The 22,935-nt window shown below is 41.9% G+C and overlaps 2 protein-coding genes across 3 annotated transcripts; one reads left to right on the forward strand and one right to left on the reverse strand.

The window, feature by feature from the left end:
* The first annotated feature begins 995 nt into the window (after positions 1–995).
* depdc7a (DEP domain containing 7, paralog a) lies at positions 996–10,981 on the forward strand. Of its 2 annotated transcripts, none has more exons than XM_079162563.1 (9): positions 996–1,109; positions 5,849–6,305; positions 7,585–7,700; positions 7,791–7,983; positions 8,780–9,000; positions 9,113–9,255; positions 9,339–9,464; positions 9,755–9,833; positions 9,984–10,981. In XM_079162563.1, exons 2-9 carry the CDS (start codon positions 5,857–5,859, stop codon positions 10,205–10,207), a joined length of 1,551 nt encoding a protein of 516 aa, XP_079018689.1. In that variant the 5' UTR covers positions 996–1,109; positions 5,849–5,856; the 3' UTR covers positions 10,208–10,981. The 2 variants fall into 2 exon arrangements, with proteins under 2 accessions (XP_079018689.1, XP_079018690.1); XM_079162564.1 differs by lacking the exon at positions 996–1,109 and adding an exon at positions 2,839–2,918.
* A 1,350-nt stretch (positions 10,982–12,331) lies between these two features.
* cstf3 (cleavage stimulation factor, 3' pre-RNA, subunit 3) lies at positions 12,332–22,680 on the reverse strand. Its single transcript, XM_079159547.1, has 20 exons — positions 22,497–22,680; positions 21,731–21,835; positions 21,485–21,580; positions 17,297–17,329; positions 16,434–16,531; positions 16,274–16,340; positions 16,124–16,158; positions 15,904–16,030; positions 15,718–15,795; positions 15,456–15,618; positions 15,087–15,196; positions 14,855–14,971; positions 14,547–14,765; positions 14,364–14,466; positions 14,081–14,150; positions 13,788–13,983; positions 13,535–13,685; positions 13,327–13,421; positions 13,144–13,204; positions 12,332–12,898 (listed from the first exon to the last, which is right to left on the reverse strand). Exons 1-20 carry the CDS (start codon positions 22,521–22,523, stop codon positions 12,699–12,701), a joined length of 2,151 nt encoding a protein of 716 aa, XP_079015673.1. The 5' UTR covers positions 22,524–22,680; the 3' UTR covers positions 12,332–12,698.
* Positions 22,681–22,935: the final 255 nt, after the last annotated feature.

The following is a 22,935-nucleotide window of genomic DNA, read 5'->3' on the forward strand; positions in this document are numbered from 1 at the left end:
ACGGCTGTGTGTTGGATTGCGCTGCCTATTGGTTTTGGAAATGGCCAGTGGTAAAACCTAATGTACTGTGTGGTTTTAAAGCTACTTCTACAAAAACAAATGCACTTTAAAAATTAAACCAGAGGTCTCTAAACTTTCTGACTTGTGATATTTACAAAAAAAAGCAGTGTATAGTTGGAGCCTCTTGAGTTCCACCATTTTTTCCTCTAAATTTCTCAGATTGTTTCATTAAACTAATTGTTGAGGCCAAATATTTCACAAAAGGCAAAGCTTAGAGAATATTAAAAAAAAGAATATAGATTTGTGTCTGAAAACCTTATGTTTAGCATGAAGCCTTATGATGGGCCTGACCCCTAGTTTAGGTAACTGGTTAAACTACCCAAATGTATATAAAATAGTTAAAAGTAGCTCCACCTCAACCAGCTACAACCGTAAAATGTGACTTACACTCTGATGCATCGCCATTAACAATATTGTATCTTTTTCCAAAAGAGTGACCAAGTCACATTTTAAAAGTATTTTATACTTCCTCGGATCTGTAAACAGAAACTATTTTTTGAATGCCTCTTCCTGGAGAAAATCTCTTTGTCATCATTATAACTGTAAACAAACTACGACTTGACTAACATTGCTTGAGCGATAAGAATGAAGGTGAAAGAAAGGGAAATGTGCAGGTCTTTCCGGGCTCATGGACAGAAGCAGGAGAGTAAATATTGCTTTGACCTTGTGGACTAGAATTTCTGATTTTATTAACCAGTGTGTGCTCTCTCTCGCTCTCTCTTTTTTCTCTCTCTCTCTCTTTTCTCTCTCTCTCTCTCTCTCTCTCTCTCTCTCTCTCTCTCTCTCTCTGTATCATTTTCTGTGTTGGTTTAAAACAGGTCTCACTCTACAGCACTGATGTCAGCATTGTGGCAAGTTTACAAAATACCAGCACATCCACCTGCAGTGCGCTCATTTGAAGTTGTAAAACTAGTTTGTTTCTCACTCAAGCTGAACGCACTGAAGTTACCTTTCATTCAAGGTGTGTATTTCCTTTTATTCCATTCGCTTGGACACGACGGCTGTGTGAATATAAAAATATCTCTACATCGTCTACAGCAACAGAAAAGGTGCGTTTACATACACATACGGCACAATAAAGCCACAACCAAGTATCCTGAGCTTCTGTGAATTCAGTGCTCAGACATTGTTTGATGCCAGTAACTGACTGCTTATGAGTCATACCTCATTGTGCTGATAGTCAAAGTCAAGTGGTATTGTTAAACAGATTTTTCTGACACGGGGCGGGGGGGGGAAGAAAGGTTTACTTTTGTGACTGAATGCAAACAAGATAACATTTAGATGTCATATGCCATTTTTATATCAGGGAAAGGGATTAACGCAAGAAAGTGTTATAGTCCTTGTGATATTTTGGAATAGTAGTACGACGTTTTAACCGTTCCTACGTTTAGCCATCCAGGTAAATGGTTCTGTCAGTGTGTCCCACATTTCCATAATGCAATTTTGGCATCTTTCAGCAGACTGCCTTCTAAATGCCCACTTTTTTCAAACCCCCACACCTCCAGTTTGTGAAACAAGTCGTATTTGTTATGATAAACTGAACATTGTGTGTAAAGTTACACACGTGCACATCTGCAGTTTCCTTAGAGCACTCTGCTCAAGAGCAGCTCAACAGTAAGTAGGAAGACATTTCTGTCTGTGCTTTGTGAACGCAAACCAGTGACCTGCTCACAACTCTGCTTCTCTGATCAAACGGTTTAAACAGTTTTACAGATCTCTGCCTCTTGCTTTCATGCTCACTCGTTCTCTCTTTACCTGGTCACCTATAAGAGCATTTTTCTACAAGGAAGAGGTTAAGAGGACTGTAATCAAACCGGTTTACACGCCTCTACCTCTTGCACCATACTCGTGTCTCGTGATGATAGTCGCTGTCTTCCTTTTCGTCTCCCTTTGAGTATGTGACCAACATTGGGTTTACAGTGTCAGCTTACTACTTTTCCGTTGTCAGATTACACCTCAAGAAAGAAGGCACTGGGTTAGAGCCTCGTTTCTTGAAATCTGTCCCCCACCACAGCTCCTGCTAAGTTACTCTGGGGTGTACATGTTTGTATGTGTTGGACGTTCGACCTGCATAGATGATCCCAGACGAGGTGGAATAGCATCGGAGTCACTTTGACACCCAAGGCACCTGTGGTCACACATGACGCCACTATTGTTTTGATAGAAACTGTTTTCCCCAAAACATTCCCATTCTTGTTTTTTTTGTGTGTGTTTTTATCCTTTTGAATCCCCATTATTCAAACAGCCCCTTCTTCTCCATTTCACATAGTAGATGTTGTTTAATACTATAGTTCTTTATCAGATCAGACTCACCTCCAGTGTAGGCTTTAACGGTGTGACTTTGTGAGTGAAAGATTGTGTGAAAACCTCTTGGATTTTCAGCATTTCCTTTAAATTGAAAGTCTTTTATTTGACCAATAATAATAATTTAATAAAGGACTCAAATAGAGAATATTGGCAATTCTGCACTCTGGCTTTATCTATTCAGCATTGTATTATAATAACATTAATAACATGGCACTTGTGAAGATAAAAAAAAACAACCTTTCCCTGCATGGAGGAGCTTTGGTTAGACGTGATAGAAAGTGTGGTGACCATTCCTCTTCCTTATTAACAGTTTCAGCTCAGGAAGATGCCCTTCTGTCAAGCTTCAAGGAAACAGTGAGAGTCTCATTAACACGTTAATGCCCGGTTAGGGCGGTGATTAGCACATGAATAATGTACTCAGTGGGAGGGGACGGTTTCGGGTTTGACTGTAGTTAGTTGCGTGCGTCACGCCGTGTATTGAAGAGCGAGGACATGGTCTGAATGGCAGTCTACACAGTCACTGGAGGACGTTTTAATGCACCGAACACCAGGTAGACGAATACTAATTTATCAACTTTAGCTGAAGAAGTGATGGCTAGATGTTGGCAATCCACTGTCGTGTTTGAAATAGTGTGTTTTGGTTTATTTAGCGCTGCAATAACCTGCTGAGTTGAGATGGGATGTTTTTGCAGAAATACATTTCCATTTTGTCGCCTGCCGCTAATTTGGATTTTACTGAAAGTGTTGGTATCTTCATGGAAATGTCACGTGCCATACTTTTATTATATATTTTACGCACACCGCGCGTTTGGAGGATTTGTGCCATTATTTCTAATGGGACATGTGGTCTGATGCTAATCGAAATGTTTCTACTAAAGAGCCAATATTGTTGTAAAATATGTGCGTTCATGCCACCGTCGTTTGTACATTGTTGTTATTCTGCCGCGAAACATATGGTGAAGTTTTCTTTTAAGTATATGAGGGGAAAAAAAACATTAAAACAAGGAGTTCTAATGTTTAATTTAGCTGCTGCCTTTGTTCAAGTTGAATAAATCACGTAATGCTTTGTAGATGAGTTTAAAGCTTTGAATAAGAACAACGTGTGTGTTCTTTGACAGTAGGCTATAGTGTTCAGTGCCGACTCAGCAGTCTGCAGTGTTTGCATTAACACCATGAAGAACAGGGCAATTACTGGGTTATATCACACAGGATATGAGGATTCAAACTCATACGGGCCAATCTCCATGGTTCCGTGTTTTCACACTGTGCCTTGAGGCTGGAGCAGTTAATCTCACCGCTCCCAGCATGTTGGAGGAATGAGGGTATCTGCCACAGGCCATTAACAACCCGCTGCTACAGGTCCGAAGGTGCCACAGAGCATTATCATCGCCTGAAATCATAATGTCCTGAGCTCGATGCAGCTTCTGACCACAGTGCTTGAAAGTTAAAATATGCTTTTGCTTTTGCTGCCGCAGAGATAATGCAGCTCGGGTTCTGAGAGTGGTGTTAAAACACCGCGCTCTCAAGGGGAGCGTCCCCATGTGTTGACTGCGCCGCTCCCTCCGCGGTTATTTACCTCCACTGATGTGTACAAACACACGGTGCACTGTTGTCCTTGGCTGAATTGCAGGCCAGTCCCCTCTTTTCATCGTCCTGCAGTCTTTCTTTATAAAGAGGACCAAAGTCACAGGGAAGACGTCTGGCGTCAGCTGCGCAAACTGGGTTTAAACCTCAGCCATGGCTTAAGCAACAAGAGGTGACAGATCGCAGCCAGGTTCCCAGGATTGTTCTGACCCCCCCCCCCCCCCCCCCCCCCCCCCTCCACCCGACCCCCACTTTATTCCTTTTCTAACAAGAAGCGTTAATGGATATTGATCAGATCCGGATTTATTTTGTGACTGGTAATCCAGGGACCCCAGATGGGACTCTCCAGATGGCCTAGATCAAGGATTTCATGCTGATAAGGCAGAGTGTGTTTCTACTAGTTGTCCTGACCAAAAACTTCATTATAGATCAGTTTTCAAACTTATTATAGCGTATTTGAATTAATTGCGTTACCAGCCTATTCTATTTCTCATGTTTCCTATCATGCAGCCCCAGTTGTAGCCTGCTTCCCTGAAAGGCAAATCCCCAGATCAGGACAGTGTCTTCTCTCCCAGAGGGAGACGCAGTGTGACGTAGATGTGTCTCATTAATCAGTAGATCACCGAGATATCTGCCACACGCTGTCAACCTCATCTCTGTAGTATTTGTAAATCGAGTGGACGAACATCTGCTTGCTGCTGTCTGTTCCCGAGTGTTTTTGTTGTCAAGTTTTACAGATGGGTCAGTAATAGCGTTTGTCATGTTGTGTTATCATAACATGGAGCCTTGTATGGTGCTGACAGGGCCTGATTTACGTCCCTTGGCCTCAGTGAGCCTCTCAGATCCTCCCCTAACATTTGCTCAACAGGCCCTAAATGTTTCCTGTTGTGAGATGAAAGCCACACTAACATCTCACTATAAGACCAGCTCTGCTTTCTTACGTTGGTCTGGCTTGCGGTGGACGACACACAAGTCCTTTTCCCCGAAACAAAAATCATCCAACACAAATGAGATATGTTGAGAAATTGCATGATGTAGTGTCGAATGTGTCGGTGTTTGATTGCATGAATCATCTACTGAGTTGTGTGCCTGTGTTAGTAGCAATGAAGCCCATTCAGTGGAAAATACAACAGGAATATATGAAGATAAGCTCACGATATGATCATTGTCTCTGTTTCCTCCCCTCTGTGTTGTGTGTGTGTGTTTGTGTGTGATTTTGCGTAGACAGATTGCATCAGGTGCCTGTATCAGGTACAGATGATGCTCTTTGTTTCTCGTATTGTCTTGAACCTATACTGGTTGACTACACAATTTTATTCTTAGTTGTTAACATCTGTTAAGTTAATTAGAATTAAGCTTTTCAGCATAATGCACGCAAGCATGCCTCAAAAGAGGGTTTGGGTTTGGTTACTACCCCTGTGAGTTGCATTGATCCTGGACCTCGTGCTGTTACACCCACATACAGTCACTTCAATTCAGATTGTGATTATTTGACGTCACACAGAGGAGAGGGAGTGTTTGTTTGGTTCCCTTCTGAGAAAGTGCACAGACAATAGACAAAGCTGAGAATGTCCACTGTGGAATAACAAGTGGATCACTAAAAAGACTTGTGTCTCGGGAAATTCTTTTTAAAGCATCTGCATTTATAAAAGTTTATTATAATCTTAATTTTTTTTCTTGCTGCTTAGTCATACAGTTGACTGTTTTATTGATTAACAATGTAGTCGAGTTAAAAATGTCTTATCACAATTCCCAAGAGCCCATGCTGGATGTCTTCAAAACAGTCCAAAACTCAAAGATGTTCACTCTTGAAATCACCTCTACTTCAGCCCTCATTCCCACGCCCCCGATTGTCTTCCCACCCTCCGTCCACTGACTCTCTCCTCTCCTCCATCAGAACCAGGCATGGCTGGGAAGCCGTTCCGGGCCACCTATATCTGGAGCAGCATCATCTCCAATCTCCACACTTGCGTGGAGGTTAAGCGCCGGCGCCACAACCTCAAGTCCTACCATGACTGCTTCCTGGGCTCAGAGGCCGTGGACGTGGTCCTGGCACACATCACCCTGAACCGTTTCTTTAGCGACGAGGCGGTGCCCCGCTTCAAGGCCGTCCGTCTCTGTCAGGCCCTGATGGACTCGAGGGTATTTGAGCCGGTGGGCGTGAAAGTATTTGGCAAGGAAAAGAAGCCAGCCACATTCGAGGACAGTAGTTGCAGTTTGTACAGGTTCCTGAGCCCAACAACCGACTCCTCATCACCGCTGGCCAACGCCAACTCCACAAGCACCATCGAGAGTGGCTACGACTCACCAAACATGAACAGGAACAAGAACGGCTACGGTTCGTCACATGAAAGGTACAGACGCATGTCATAACATCTTCCGACCTCATGTTTGATTGGCTTTGTTCTCCTTCCACCAGAGCTAATCCCAAATCCAGTGTAGCTCTACACCGGGTGTCTCTGAAAACTAGTTAGGCATGACTGGATGCTCTTAAAGTCCCATCATGCAGTTATGTCTTGATAACCCGCTCATTACCAGTGGGGTGCATTGAGTTTCAACTTCAAATACAAACTTGAATTGCAAAATCGAAAAGTCATTTTAAAATATGAAACCCCACTTGCTTCAACACGTTTTATCTCTTTTTCAGTTATATGAGAAGACCAATACCACCCTCTGATGCTTCTGCCAGAAGCTTGCTAGGTTAGCTTAGCGCAAGGACTGGAATTAGAGGGAAATAGCTAACTCTGTAACAAAGATAACACAACTCACCTACCATCACCTCTAAAGCTCACTGCTTTACATATCATATCTCGTTTGTTTATGAAGTTAATTTGTTTTGGTTGAATACTTCTTAGCTGGCAAACTCATGTTGATGACATTACTGCAGGAAGTTACTGGACACGGCCAAGAAGTCATCCCGGCTCATACCATGAACATAAAGTGTTTTACACTTTTATTTTGTACACAATTGAATCAGTGAGCTTTAGAGATGGTGGTCAGTGTATTTTTACAGCTGTCTCCCACAGTTTCTGGTCTTATCTTAGTGCTAATTTAAAATAACTGGCTGACTGTAGCTTCATATCTACCAAAGACATGACATCTAAACTCATTCTCAGCAAGAAAGCAAATAAATAAATTCTAGGGAGGCTGTCTAACATGTGGCAAAGACAGACGTCCGGTATTGCCCATGAGGTGCTAACACGTGGCCTCAGCAATTTGTGTTGTTGTGAGAGTGAACGCTCCAGACTGGCCCAGAGATCAGGCCCACCAAATTGCAGATAAATGTGCCATGTGCTTAAACAGTTTAAATTAGACTTTGATTATTTGCAACATGGGGCAAGTGACAGTTTCCTGGGAATAATAGAAAAAGAAAATAGAAAAGACTTGTCCTATTTAACGTTAATCAGAAATTGTTGCTGGGAATTGAGCATTTATTTTGCCTGTGTTGGCCGGAATCAAAACAACACTAAATTGTGAATGAATCACAGTTACTGGAAAACATTATTTACATAACAGACTTATTAGAGGAACCAATATGGCATCAGGCTGCACCTGATGCCATATTGGTTCCTCTAATAAGTCTGTTATTTCCAAATCATTTTCACTGATTGCTGTTATTATGTGACTCTTCAGACAAGGCGTGCTGAGCCCTGTAAAAACAGACAAATCACTGGAGGACGTGCTAGGAAACCTCAACCTGAACTCCTCCATCACCCCTCAAATGATCAACCTCGGCCTCTCACAAGAGCGTAAGTCGACCTCTTCATGCAGCAAATGCGTAGTCACACTATGTGTCTGTGCACCTATGACCCTTATGGCTTGTAACTGTGTTTTCACAGTTGTGGATGAGGTGTGGCACCAGCAGGCTGTGTTCAGGCTGTTGCAGCTGATAGAGCTCCCCCTGTTGGAGAAGCTGTTAGAGGGTAAAGACACATCGCGGCCTCCCCTGCATGGCATGGACAGTGACCCGGACCTGTTGTATACATCAAGCTACCTAGACCGAGAGGTCCTCAAGGCCTTCAGTGAAGCACAGTAAGTCCTCTAAAACATTTACAGTTTTACAGTCTGCTATTGAAGCACCTGTAACCAATTAGATCACGTAGAAATCAGAACTTGAACACTTTAAATAGGATTCAGGTTAGCTCTTTGGTTTGGAGGCCTATTTTGAAGAGACAGTTAAAGGACTGTAATTGCAATACTGTATTTTGTTTACAGTACAATACAGTAACTATGTTCATGTCATGAGTTTTAGCTGCTAATGAAAATGTCAAAGACTTTAAATAATCGTGTTTAGGACTTAGTATCTCAGTTGGCGTTTGTCATGTGGAAAGAGCTATTTATTTGGTGTTTGTATGTAAAGTTGTGATGCAAAAATACCAATTTTAGAAGAGTTTATATAGTGTTGAATAAAGTGTTTGCTTTTGCAAGAGATGTAAGATTTTGTGTGTGTTGTGTATGTTTTTGTGTGTCAAGTTTTGACAAAGTGGGCCCTAATTTCAGAAATTGTATTTTAGTTATTGCAAAAATAGCAAGTAAACATTAAACTACCACTTAACTGTCAATGCATCAATAATAACGAACCATTAATATAATAATAACACTAACAGGAGGCATAGTGCATTTACATTTGATACACTCTGTCATTTTTATACTGCGGTGTTGCTGCTTTTAATTGATTAATAATCATGATGAAATGCTTTTTGTTTTAAAGTTTAGAAAAACCTGCTTAAGTTTTCACCTCCAAATGACCAGATCCATGCTTACTGGGAGCAGTGGAGTCTCTAAATCACTGAAGGTCAAGAGCTTATCTTTCCCCCTCTCCCCTCAGGGCTGATGAGTGGATGTCAGGAGCCGTGGACTGTCTAGAGTTTCTGCCTGATGAACGGGTGGTGGAGGTCAGCCGAGGTTTGGCCGGTTGTGCTGATGACCTGCCCCGGTGTAAGAGTCTGATCTATGACATCCTGGCTCGGCATTACGGAAACGCTCAACAGCCACCTCTGCTCAGCAATCACATTTTCGACATCCACTCTGGCATCTCGGAGCTACTCGGTAAGAGCAGATCTTCTCGGTGTCCTGTTGTTTTCGGGAGGGTTAATTGGGCTTTCATGGTGATGCACAAATCCAGGTTTCATAGACAGTATTTGTTGTGGTCTGTTGTCAGTGAACGGCAAGCAAGAGCAAGCTCTAGAAGCCCTGCAGCTGAGCCTAAAGCTGCAAGACTCTCGCAGCAGAGAGGAGCTACGCAGGCTCCTGAGATTCATGGCCGTTGCAGCCAAGCCACAGGAGGTCAAGCTGCACAAAGAGGTGAGCGCTTGTGTGCCTCTTATGTGAGTCTCTGTACATGTGTACGTTTGATCTTTGTTAACTCGAGATAATTCACTGTCAAGATTGAGAACAGAATGGCGGTGAAACGGTCTTTCTCAAGTGCCATCGTCTACAGCAGAAGACTCTCCAAAGGAAAGGTGGACTTGATGGTTCTGTTCATGATGGATAACCACTGTGATCTGTTCAAAGTGAGTCATCTCTTTGCCAGTGTGTGTGTGTGTGTGTGTGTAAGTGTGTGTCTGGTGTTGAAGGAGGGATGTAACAATCAACATCTGCGTGAGAGAAAATGCTGTTTTAAGCAGGCTGAAGCAGGATATTAACATTCACACCAGATATTACTTGAAGCACAATTCATAAATCAAATGTGTCTGACTGGGTAAGATCGCAGACAGCTACAAGGGAAGTAAACGTAATACATATCGTGACATGACGAGATAAATAGAAACTTCACGTCTTATTTTGCTCTCTTTTCCTCCAGATTCCGGTTTCGTTACACAAGATGGTCAGTGACAGAATAATGCATATTGTGAAAGGGAAAGATCCAGATGTGATAACAGGTTTGCAGATTTTCCATTTATATATTCATCTTATACATTCAGTTGTTCAACAGCTGTTTGTTTGACGAAAGAACGCTTTCCCTTGGTACGAAGGAAGACAAACTCTTCTTCCACTTCAATTCTGTTTCTCTAATCTCTCTTCACCTGCAGGATTAACATACGGCACAAGGGTGAGCTCGAAGGCATACTCAGAAAATGCAGAAAAAACGACTAAAGAGGAACTTCGGTCCTTACTCCGGAGAGTCCACGAGAACCCGAAACTCTCCAATAAAGAAAAGAGACGGCTGCTGGGACAGTTTTATAAAGGCCACCCAGAGATTTTTGTTCAGTACTTTGGAAATAGATTGTCCAGTATCAATGTGTTGCTACAGTGATATTTATTAGTTTGAAAATGCATGTATTATAATGTAAATAGAGGTAGATGTAAGAACAGAAGCTTATGTGATGTGAAGATGTGCAGTGTAGAATGTGGATTTTATTAGCTTGCATGTAAATAGTGTAGACTACTGAAAAAGAATGTGAATTTGAATTGTGGAGACTCATTATAAGCTGCGATATTTAAAGACATATTTTATTTCTTAGATATTTTCTTTGGTGCAGGACACTAACAAGAAACGTCCTTGTCTGTGATAATGTATATGAGACTGTTACTTTCCCATAATGACTAAATGAACCTAGTATTCCTGAGAGTTTTTTTTTTAATGTTTTCAACACTGCAACGCGTCTGGATGGCATTCGGACAAGTCTGCATACATCACTTTTCAATGGATGTCCTCTTTGTGCTTGTTCATGCGGTTTATCATGTACAATGTGACGCACAGTAGAGCAATGTCTTGAGGAACCCTCAAACGGAAATTGGAACCTGGAAATTTGAAAGTCTGATGATGTGCTGTTGTACACAACAGTAAGAGGCATTCATGAGAATCAGCCCTCTGGGTTTTTGTGTTTGTTGCAACATTTCAGCAAAACAGATGTTTGTACGTTTTTTTTTATACTTTCAAGTTTAACCATCGCCACGTTCTAGTGGTATCTTCAGGGTTCTGTTTTGAATATGTTTTATGTATTCCTTCTAATCAGCCGAGGAAATCGCTTTCTCATTTCCAGGCGACAAAAGCATTCCCAGATTAAGTTTGAAGCGCTCACATGTTTTGGCAAATCTTAATAAAATTCAACTGGAATTGTTAAACATTCATACATGGACATTGTCCTTTTTTTTATTGTCGACACAAAATGTGTTTATTCTGATGAAAAGAGAACAAACGTGATCGTTAAATCAAGCAATTTATCCATATAACACAAATAATATTCACTTTTGAGACAGTTTGCAGAACTTTGTGTCCTGTCTTACATGACCCAGATACATGGCCTTTTCTGTTAAAAACACCCATACAGTCCCTCCCGTCTTTAAATAGAGTGGCGTAATTATGAAATTTAAAGCAGTTTTATGCTATTGAGGTTCCCAGTCAGCTTACGAACTTGTGAAATTGTGCTTTTCACATACTGTGTTTTGGTAGAAATCAAAAAAGTAGGTTGGAAGTACTGTAATGTTAAGTTCCCTTTTTATAAAAGGCCCACACTGTTTCTCATACTGTCATTCTTTACATGCAAAACAGGCTTTCTTCTCAACATTGAAAAGTTTAAATATGCAAACAATGGCTTAGTCATTCAAATAAGAAATGAGCGGTGGATTCTTTTCCCAAGAACTTTTGTTTTTGGTGGTGATGTTACGAGCAATTAAATACAAACACTCAAAGTAAAGACGTTATTAGACATTTAGGTTGTTTCAGTTTCAAAGAGCAATTGACAAAGTTTTCCAAATGGTGCAAATTTGAAAGTAGCCTTTAGTCTTGATTATATGGCAGTGGTAATGGTGTTTTGTTTTATGCTGCAGTGTTACATGTGAATAGGCCCAGAGCTGAGATGATGCTGCCACATACTCGGAGCAAAGGCTGTGCTGGTCAGACAAATGATGTAATCAGGCCAATGTGAAAATAAGCAGCTGGCTGGCATTGAGAAATGTTCATTGAGCTGGTTAAGTTCCCCCCCCGCCCCATCAAGTAGATTTAGTCACTACTAAGGAACTGTCTGGATATGTCAGCTAATGTTTAAATTAGTTTAAGCTGAAAGAACATTCGTAGTTCGTATTTTCACACTTAAACCCACAAAGTTAAAATGCTAAATAATGATCTTAGATGTTTCAAAGATATCTTGCCCTTATGTAGAACGGATAAATCTAAGCCCATGAAATCCTGCTGTCAGAGGGAAACTGAATATTTGAATGGAGGATATCTGATCTCTTCAGCTAAGCGTCGCATGCTGCCGCCTAGTGATAATGACGAGGCCTGTTGTGGCTGAGCTAAAAGAGAAGTCTTTATAAAACCTCAAGACAGCGACAGAGAAAGACAGCAATGAAGCATAAAGCATGAGTTAAGTCAAATAAAAAAGCAAATCCGGTTGAAGTCTTTTCCATTTTTATTGAAAGGAATTGTTTACTCCAGTTATCTAGAAAAAAAGAAAAAAAGAAGCTTGATTCCACTCTGCCATCACTGGAACATCACAAGGCCAAAATAAGCTGTGTGCCAAAGTCAATGGTTGAATTAAAAACTTTGTACAATATAATGGTCAGTCTTTAAAAATAAAAACTGTTTAACAAAAAAAAAAAAGAAGCCACGAGAACACTCAGGTGTACATACTGTATGTATGTCTCGGTGAGTGTGTGTGTGCATGTATGCTTGTCTTCTGTACAGAGATAAACGGATGTATAATCTGTCAGACGCACTCAGAAATGTGGACATGTACATTTACCCCATATGACCACCTGTTAAGATTACATTCTCCTAGGGTGAAGCGTGTGTTTTGGTTGGTTTATCGGATCCTTTTCTGTTGGCGTGCGCGGTAGATGTCGTGTATGGGCGGAGCCACGGCTCCTTTGTCGTCCTCCTCGTCGGAATCTGCGTTAGGCCTCTTGAGTGACTTGGCGACAGCGTGGTTCTCCATGGATCCATTGCCCTCCCCTCCTGCGTCGGGCTGTCTACCAGTGATCAGCTCTACAGCAGCATCAACAGCTACAGAGACCGAAAATACATCAGTAACAAATAGGGGACAGAACATTTTGTGCCACTGTAACACATTTTATACCAATGCATTTGACAGCTGTCTAGATATTTCACTCTGGATCCAAGTGTTGGTTTGATCACTGGATGACTGCCCAAATATCTGACTGACAGTTCCATAACCAGAGTCCAGTTTCTAGTGTGTCTAAAAATAGAAATTTGGATTCATCCAAAGCGCTGACAAAAGCAAAACTTACTGTCAGGAAGTGTGCATCTCCTGAATGTTTCCATGAGCTCATCCACTTGAACAAAGGGTCCCTGCAGCGAGAAACAATCACAAACTTATTACATTCTAGTAGAAACCCCCCCCCTGCTCCTTTCGTCTTATTCATTACCAGTAAATATGAGATTGATGGTATCAAGCTGCAGCTGCTACTCACAGTGAAGCACGTAGGCGGAGGGAGCAGCTTCATCAGAAGTACAGCAGCTGGGGGGACTGGGAAAACTCCACCAGGGACAGGGTGTAGACCTGGAGCTGTGGAGAGGCACACAAGAGGCTCCATCAAAGACAGCAACAATATCATTCTTAAACACAGAGTTTCACTGATTTGTCACAACATCCAGTGGAGGTGAGAGAAGACTACGTACGGGCAAGGTGACGTGGCTGGAAGGGGATCATCTGATTGGTGTCGGGTTTGGGGTACTCGGGTTTACGGTCAGCTTCATCCTTTAGTGACGGCGTAGAGGGCGTCACCACGGTCTCTGGGAGCATCGCTGCCAGTTTGGCACGAGACACATCCTGCAAACACATAGTGGAAACCGTTTGAATATCAGTGGAAAGAAAAGCCTGCGACTGCTTTTGCAGCTAGAGGTGCCGTTCTCTAAAAGGCGGAATGCACACCTTGTATCCAAGGGCCTTGAGTTCACTAGCAGAGCAGGGATACAGGTCCATGAACTTGTATCTATCGACAAGCAAGGCTGTTTCCTTGCCCTCATACTCGTCCTTGAAGGCAGTGAATCGCCTGCGCTCCACTTTCAGGATACTGGCCAGGTCTCCTATGTTGCTCTCGAAAGCCAGGAACCGAGCCCAGATCTCGCTGAAGGATGGAAGAGAAACGAAAATAAGCAAATGTTGTCAGAGATAATGATTAATACGCCAATTATATACGTGCACACAACCTATTCAATACTTACCCTGACTTTTCTGGTGACAAGCTTCCTGAGGTGAGGACACGTTCAAACAGAACCCTGGTGTTGTTATCCTCTGACGTGGTAAAAGAAGACAGAACAAACAGGGTTACACATTTGTCTTCCATTACTGTGACAACAATGATGGAGACATCTTTCATTTCATCAACAGCTGAAAGCACGACATCACTGTTACCTCAGTATCAAATAGTTAATGAAGCCACTTCTTTTAGATGAATGGATTGCTAGTAAAGAACATATTTCCTACACTCTATTACACATGACCTACCATTAAGGTGGGAGAGGTAATCAATGTACGCCAGTATGTACTCTGGAATGTCCCCGTATTTCTTCAAGCCGAGCTCAAAAATCTTGAAGGCCACTGATTTATCCTGCGGGGGAAAATATATATATTTAGGATACATTTTAGTACCACTGTACATATAATAAACGTGCGATTATGTGTGCTTACCTTGCTGCAGTAGTACTCCATCAGTGCTGCCGTCACGTACACATGGTGGCGCGTGCGTAGATCCTCTCGGCCCTTTTTGAAGATGGTGCGACCCGACTTGATGCCTTCCGCCCTCCTGGCAAACTTCATGTACTGAATGTAGACCAGTGTGGGGTCGATGTCCTCAATGGTCAGCAGTTTGTTATAGATGCTGTGGACCTTCTCGTACTTCATGCGACTCTGAGAAGGGAAGCAAACGACATAAGCGGATGGGTCCCCGCGGTTCTTACTGTGGTGATCACAATTTGTTTGCCGCGTAAGCAACTCACTTCTTCATAGTCTGCGAATGAAAAGTACAGCAGCATGTTCTTCTTCAGAAGAGTCCCAATGGCGCGTTCGTAGATGTTCGCTGCCTCGTCACTAAACAGCTTGGAATTATTCATATCCTGAGCGAGGAAAAACATACAAACAAAGAAATATAAGATCGTTTGGAGCTGAAGTTTGACTTCTTTGAAAAATACCAAAATTCAAGCCCGAAAGGGATTTTTTTTATTTTCTCACCCCTTTCTCGGCCAGCAGTTTGCTGGACTGCTCCAGGTACTGTGCTGCCTCATACCATACGTCAGGGTGGTGGCCCAGCACCAGCAGACACTGCTCATAGGCAAACATCACTGCAACACAGAGCGCATCAGCAATTGACTACAATTCCTAAAAAACAGGATCAATGCATTTGAACCGCGAGTGAGGAGAAAACCTACGCCCTCTAGTGACCGTTTCCCTACAGCAGATAAAGATTCAAACACTATGCATCTCCATCGATTGACGATACAATTGCATAATTACAGGAATCACAGGCGCTTTGGGGGCATATACAGCAACGGTTTACAAAGTTCAAACCCAACGCAATATATCCTGCCTGCAAATAGTCACCTCTCTTTGTGATGAGCGTCTGGTCTTCTGTGCGCAGTGGGTTGCTTTTCTCCCACTGGATGTACTTCTTCCACATTTCCACTTGCTGGGCTTCCTGGGGGGAGTTCTGGGGCGGTACTGAGGGTGCATTCCTGTCTAACCCCTTCATCACAGTCTCGTACTCCTGAATGACACACACACACACACACCATGCAACAATCTGTGTTAGTTTACAAAGACAGTATTCAAAAGAGGTCTGTGCATATTGGCGACACTGCCTCACCTTTGCCACTCTCCTGGCGTTCATGTAGTCCCTACTTCGGTCCTCAATCATCTTTTTGGCCAAGTGCACATTGATTCCCTGTTCACGAAAAAAAGAGGAAGTAAGTCTCGCGCTCCATCACTCTCACGTTTTAACAGCTGCATGTGTGCAAACATGTATAGAGTGAGGCCTGGGTGGGTCACTCACCTCCTCGTATTTGCTATAATCTCTCCAGAGCTGCTCGATGTTGATCATGGGGTTCACACAGCCTCTCTGGTACACCCTCCGTACCGCAGTGATCCGTTGGTTCTCTGCGTATGAGCCCACAGCCTCACTAACGGAACACGTGGCAAAATAAAATGTCAACATTTAAGAGTTGGCTAACAAAGTTGACAAAGTCTCAAAATATTAGAGGAGAACCGCTTACACTCCTTTGAGGAAGTTGATGTAGTCCACCCAAATCTGAGAGGAGGAAAGAAAAGCTGTTATGTGACTGCAGTTTAAGTAGAAATATATACACATACACACACACACACACACACACACACACACACACAAAGAGCTTCGATCTGTGTACCTGATAAGACATAATTTCCATGCCAATTTTATCCAGGGCAAAGTCATATGCCTGGGCCATCTTCTCTCTGGGGGTAAAACAAATAAAGTGATGTAAGTGTATTTTAGAGTACAGCAGTATGTCAGCACCACTGTTCGCACCATGCAGCATGGCGTCTTACTTGTAGCTGGGCAGCTTCCCTTTGGTCTCTCGAACATACGAGAGGTAACATTTCCACAGGTCGATGTGCAAGACTTTCATTAGGCACCTCTGAAACAACTACAGGGGCAAGAACACAAGATGAAATAACTAGAACACAAACACACACTTACAGCTTCACTGTTTCTTTTATTTGGCTTTATACACCCATGCTCAGAAATAGCAGTTTGTATTTCAACCCATATGCCAGATTTTGGGGGGGGGGGGGGACATTCCAGGTTTTCCTCAGCACAGTTGTGCAGTGCTCTCTAGTTATTCTGCTTCATTACAGGCCTCAGATGTGCCCTACATTTCAGAGAGCTCCTCCACCAGCTTGAAGCTCGTTTGAGGGATGTGCCGTCTTGATGGGACATTCAAACAGGAGACACTCGCATCATTTACATTTGATTATGTTAAGTGGAAACAACAAATCAGTTCCAAACCAATGCAGAGGTTGTTTTTTTTACATTAAAATAAAAATGATGGTAATATATAAAAAGTATTTCCAATAAATAGATAGCGATGACTATTTTTTTTACTAATACAGTCAAGGTAGTTTTAACTACAGTACAATGTATTAGCTATGGTTGTCAATATACAGGACATCCTCTCACACTGACACTTTCTCCCATCGGCACACTTTCTGTACTTGTTGGGACCAAACTGACGAGCCTTACAATGTAATACAATGATGCTTTTAATGGACACTATAATAGTGTGAATGCATGTTCTTGTGAAAATCACGTTACAGTATTTACCAGCTAGACCAATTAGAAACAGTGTGACGACCTTTATATATTATAACTCACACACTGGTCAGCTTCCAGGACTGTGATGGACTCTTACCTTTTCTACCTTGTCATAGTTTTTAGCCTTGATCTGCAAATCAGAGTGTAAATGCAAAGTTAATTCAAAATTCTCCTCTACTTTTATGGCTAACAGGAAACATGCATTCATGCAAATGTGACCTCTCACTCTCACTCTCTCACTCTCACACACACAGAAACAGACACAGAGGACCTTCAAGATCAACAAAGTGAAATTCACACAATGACAAACTTTAAAAAGGGGTTTATTTTCTTTGTAGATTTCACCACATGGATCACCTTCGTAACAAAGTGGTTACAGTGAATGCCAAATTACCGTTAACGTCCTGTGTTCGATTGCAGCCTGTCTCCCCCTATTTCCAGCATCTATCTCTCAAAAAAGGCAACATTTGCACAAAAAAAGAAGAAAAAAAAGACATAACCCAGAAAAACACCAGTTCCACATGTTGATAAAAATCCTGAAAAAATTGTGAAAATGTATATTTAGAATTTTTGAAAAATACTGCAAATGTGCTATTTGTGAATAAGTATTTGATATTCCTAAAGTATTCACAGCCTGAGGTGTGTGCGTGTTTCCTTGCTAAACACTGTTGCAGTAAGGGGTTTCATGTGGCCTACTGTGGAGTTCTACTGTCGAACAGCACCAACATTCACACTGACCGGTGGAGTGACCGGCTACAACTAAATGGAAACATTGATCTTGTGGGTGTCCTGTTGGTGGAGACGGTCACCTCTCAATTGTCCACTATTGATTACAGGCCCCAAAAAATACTGAACGTATCTGTACAGAAGGAAACATAAAGGTAAACACTTAACCATTCAAGATGAAAGTGTTATTGTTGGCAATTATGCAACTAATGCACAAAGCAATGCAAAATGTTCAGGTGTTGCATGCACGTGGCCAACTTAATCTCTCACTAAACACACGGGGGTGGGGGGGGACGTCCTCTAAATAGAACCAGTACGACAGACTTTTGATAAACTATGCAGTAAACGCCCACTGCAGTGTAGAATGCCTTTAGGGCGACTTCCCGAAAACAGACTGACCTACATATCTCATTCCAGGCACGGCGACAGACACATTTAGCTTCAACCTTCATTCAAAAACAGACACGGCAAATGTGAGTCTCTAATAGTAAGAGAGAGAGACAAGAGTTGTGGTGTTCACAACATGCATCTACTGTGTTTATTTTTAGCTAAGAAATCCGTTATTTCATCACGTAACGCCTCAGATGGACAACCTGGAATGAATCTGAGCCTCAACAACGGCTGAGAATCCTAGATGCATCTCCACGTGCTACCCCTGAAATAGATCAGCTACATAACGTGCAGGACTTGGACTGCAGTCACGGTACAATATGCTGAGAAGATCTTTCTCGATGGTCCTCCAGGAGGGGAACCATTGCTACACATCTAGTGGCCGCTTTCAGGGCGAGTCTTCAGTAGCTGGTTACATCACAGCCTCATGAAGCTCAAACTCTACTGAAGATCAGACTAAAGACATCTACAACACACCTACAGGATCCTTTCAGCACACAATAGGCTTACTTTAATACGAGAAAAGAAAATTCACTACATTAAGTTGCATTATAAAATATACACATTGTATTTCTGTCATCCAATTGCCTCAGGTCCAACACCCAGTAAATGCTTTTCTTCATTTACATTCCACATTGAGTGAAACTGTGCACCGACTCCACATTACAGAAACTCGACTGCATTTAGCTGCAGCTTTTAGATCATTGATGCAGTACAATAGTGCAAATACAAGCAAGACATTTCCTCTCTACGAGAAGACGAATAAGACTTAACTAATCTGAGTTTTGCAAGTTTTTTTTGTTGTTGTTTCGGCTGGTTTCCTCCTCAAGCTATACAATACATCGTGTCTGTTATAGTGCCCATGTTAGTGTAAAAAGTCAACAATGACTTGCCCGGTATGCAATTTTCACCAACGAGTTCTATGTAACATTTCAAGAGAACCAGAATCTCACAAACACAAGGATACACGGAGCTCTTTAGGGGAAATGCTCTGTATTCTATTGAAAGGGCCGAGGAAGGAGAACGTCACAGGACTGGGTTTAGTGAGGTTTTCCAACGTTGGTCAGTAAATCTATAGTGTTGGGGGGGGGGGGGGGTATAGCTATTCCACATACTTACCAAACAGTGGAATGCCTTTAAATGAATTTAAGGTTCTGCCAACACATGCCTTGGTTTAAAATCCTGACGTTAGAACTACAGTGTCTGCTTTTAAATCGCGGGTCATAAACAAATATATGATAAATAACGCAACGCTGATTCAAATGTCCAGCAAAACAGAAACCGCTATGCAAATATGCCAAACTAGTACAGTGGGTTGTGTTTTGGGCTGAATTGTGGGGAGAAGTGATGGCTTAATAATAAACATGAAGACGTAGAGCAACAAAGATAAATAAACATACATTTATTTATTGGATTTTAAGGGAATGGCTTATTTGTAGTGTGATTATGAAGTCTACATTCAGAGGCACAACTTCTCAATTAGAACAACACTAACATAATCACTTAACAATAAAATATTTAAAAACGCCTAATCTTTATATTTCCTTTATATACCAATGTCAATAAATTGACATGACGTTGTAAGTCACTGCAACGGGTGCTAATATCTGTGTACTATAGATGCACTCACAAGATAAATCGTCTTCGTACTTCCCGGATACTTGAGGTAATTACCCACCCGACAACTATCAGTCATAAATATGATTTCCATCAAGGATATAATATATCTCACAAAAAATAAAAAGGAGGGTAATCATGGGTTGCTTTCAAACCAATCCAAATAATAAATGTGTAACCTATAAGAAAAGTGTACTGGCCTGACACGACACTAACATTAGGGTGTTTGAATCTAACCTAAATGACTCTCTGATACTCTGTAAGATCCTTAAAGGAAACATCTGGCTGTAGCAACGCTTTGTTGGAGGGGAAGCTATGCTCGTGATGCTTTACCAGCACAAGTACAGCTAGTGCCGTCTGTAAGCTAGAATGCATTATTTAAAAAAAAAAAGGACTGTTCCTGAGAAGCCTAGTCCATCCGGAAAAGGCAGCAATGCGTTCTTTCATTCCATAACATATGTATGTCCATTTCATTAAAGTTATAACAGCGGGCCTTTTCTCTTGCTCTGAGTAATCCGAGTGGATGAAGAGCGAAGAGGGGATAGAAGGAGCAGCTTCACCCGAGGGAGCAACCCCACAACAACAGACCACAACAAGCTCAACGTACAGCAACATACAACTCACAGCGTAGAGGTAATCATTATCCAGAACTACACAATGGACTTTAAACTAGAAGCTGAATCCTGATGCTTGATACTGCCGTGAAACTTTTGTGCAAACATTGTGTTTAACACTAAATTGCAGGAGTCGTCTGCAGAGGTGGAGGGCATCAGAAAGTGCACGTCACCGGGTTAGGAAAAAATGATTATGTGCAAAGGAAAATTAATCATCCTATCAGTTGCTTATTGCCTAACCGCAAAGCCTGCTGATTGCATCAAGGCAAATGGGTCACTGGTCGTATATATATATATATATATTCAGGAGTGGGGAGACATGTCTCAAGGAAAGAATGGGCCACACATTCAAAAATATTTGTTTATAAAATTACCCGAAAGAAATGACACAGGAGGCAATAAATTGACACGACAAGTGAATAAAAGGCTAATGCACTCCAATACCATTAAAATAGTTTTAATACTGTTGCAGACCAAACATGCAACAAATGCACTTTTACCCCATTTAAATATGACGTAGAGAATATGTATTGTTTGAATCCTATGAACAATTTGCTGGAAAAGAAATGGTTAGAGCTAATCTCCGCTTTGCTCGAGTCCAAAGGCACAATTCCCAATGAGTCTGGCTAGGGCCTAACAAACCAAAAGTGCTTTAAAAACTCACCCCACATCTATGTTTATCACATGTGTTTCGTATTGTAGGAAGGTCGTAGGCAGGTAGATGCTTTAAACGGTCAGAATATCTGCAGACATTACTCTTAACCTTCAACAATAAACTTTAGCTAAAAAGAGTAGTCGGGCCTAGTGACTCAAAACAAGAATTGTGACTTTAAACTCAATTGAAGAATGAGACAGTTTGTTTGTGTGAAAATCACATTGTTGATCATGTTAGAAAACCCCCCAGCCATGCACACTAAAGAAAAGAAAAAAGTATTAACCTCGGCTTCAATGAATAGTTTCCAGAATCTGCCAGAACTTGGGAACTGGGTGACAAGTCGCTCATATGTCTTCCTTGCTTTATCTATGGGCTGGTTCTAAAGAAGGAGAATGCATTAACATTCCACACTACTAAAAGCAATCACGTGGAAGAAAAATATCAAGTATTTTAACAATATATTACCCCCCCCCCCCACCCGTATTCCCAGTTTGCTTAACCCCAGGAATACAACTCTGTGTCACTAAACCTGTGCTTCTCGAATCAGAATGCTCCATGCGTCAAGGTCATATGGGTTTTCTTCCAACTTCTTCTCTGCCTTCTTCACCTTCTCTGGAATGTACTCTGCCGCAGCCTGCAAGACAACACAAGGGGCACAGGGAAAGAGGGTTATGTTACTGAACAGACTTGCGGTGGGCCGTAATGCCTATGGTGTGGTAATGACTGTAGTGGCTCGAGGAGGGTCAACATAACGCTAAATATTAGTATTATATTGGAGTGGGTTAGGTACTGATTAATGGGGCCCTATATTCTTGGCCACGCCCCTGCAGTGTGTGGAATGAACAAAAACCTCGCGGTTAATTTAGAGGTAACTCAAGTTACGAACACAGAAAACCCGGTTTCCCCTCATGTAGCTAGCGAATGGGCTTTATGTTGGGCACTACCGAGAAGCATCCACCACCGTGGAACCGTAACATGTACCACTAACGTTACCTGGAGGGAACGAAGAGTGAATATCAATTCAAAATGCAGGTGATGATTAGCTAACTAGCGCGCTAACGTGGGACAATAAGTAGCGACAAGGCTACAAACGGCCAAGAGGCTAAAGTTAAAGCTTTACGAGAAACCCTTGCCGCAATTGTGTAATACTTGCCAATACTGGCGTATACATATACTACAATGCATATGCACAAACACAGTTTACATGCTAACGTTATCAATGAATAGCATGCAAGCTAAATTATATTGTAACGTGTTAGCAAGGGTTAGCTTGCAAGTAACGGTAGCTACGTTACCTGGTCGGCTGCTCCCTCGGCGGACATGGCTGGAAGAGTAATCTAGGTGAGAAATGTTACACCAGTTGGAATAACGCTAAAATAATAACGTGATGGCAACCTTAAAACGACTAAATAATCGGCATAGCTTCGAAGTGTCGATCACATTGCCCTCAAGCAACTAGCTGCTCGATTTGCTAGCCGATATTCTCAAAATGGCGTGAAACTTGTGTTCCGCTGCGCGAGCTCCAGGAGGAGCGACAACAATAGCACTTCCGGTGCGAATCCTTTTAACAAAATAAAACACCACCGTCCACAATATTTAACCTGACTAAAACACACACGGAATGTGTAATGTGACTGCGCAAATATAATGTTGCAATATAATCGAACATATCACCACATTTTTTATGGGAGTCAAAAGGCAGGAGCGTATTGAGGCCCATTGAGTATTAACCGA

Source organism: Pholis gunnellus, assembly GCF_910591455.1.
Source record: "Pholis gunnellus genome assembly, chromosome: 1".
Lineage (NCBI taxonomy): Eukaryota > Metazoa > Chordata > Actinopteri > Perciformes > Pholidae > Pholis > Pholis gunnellus.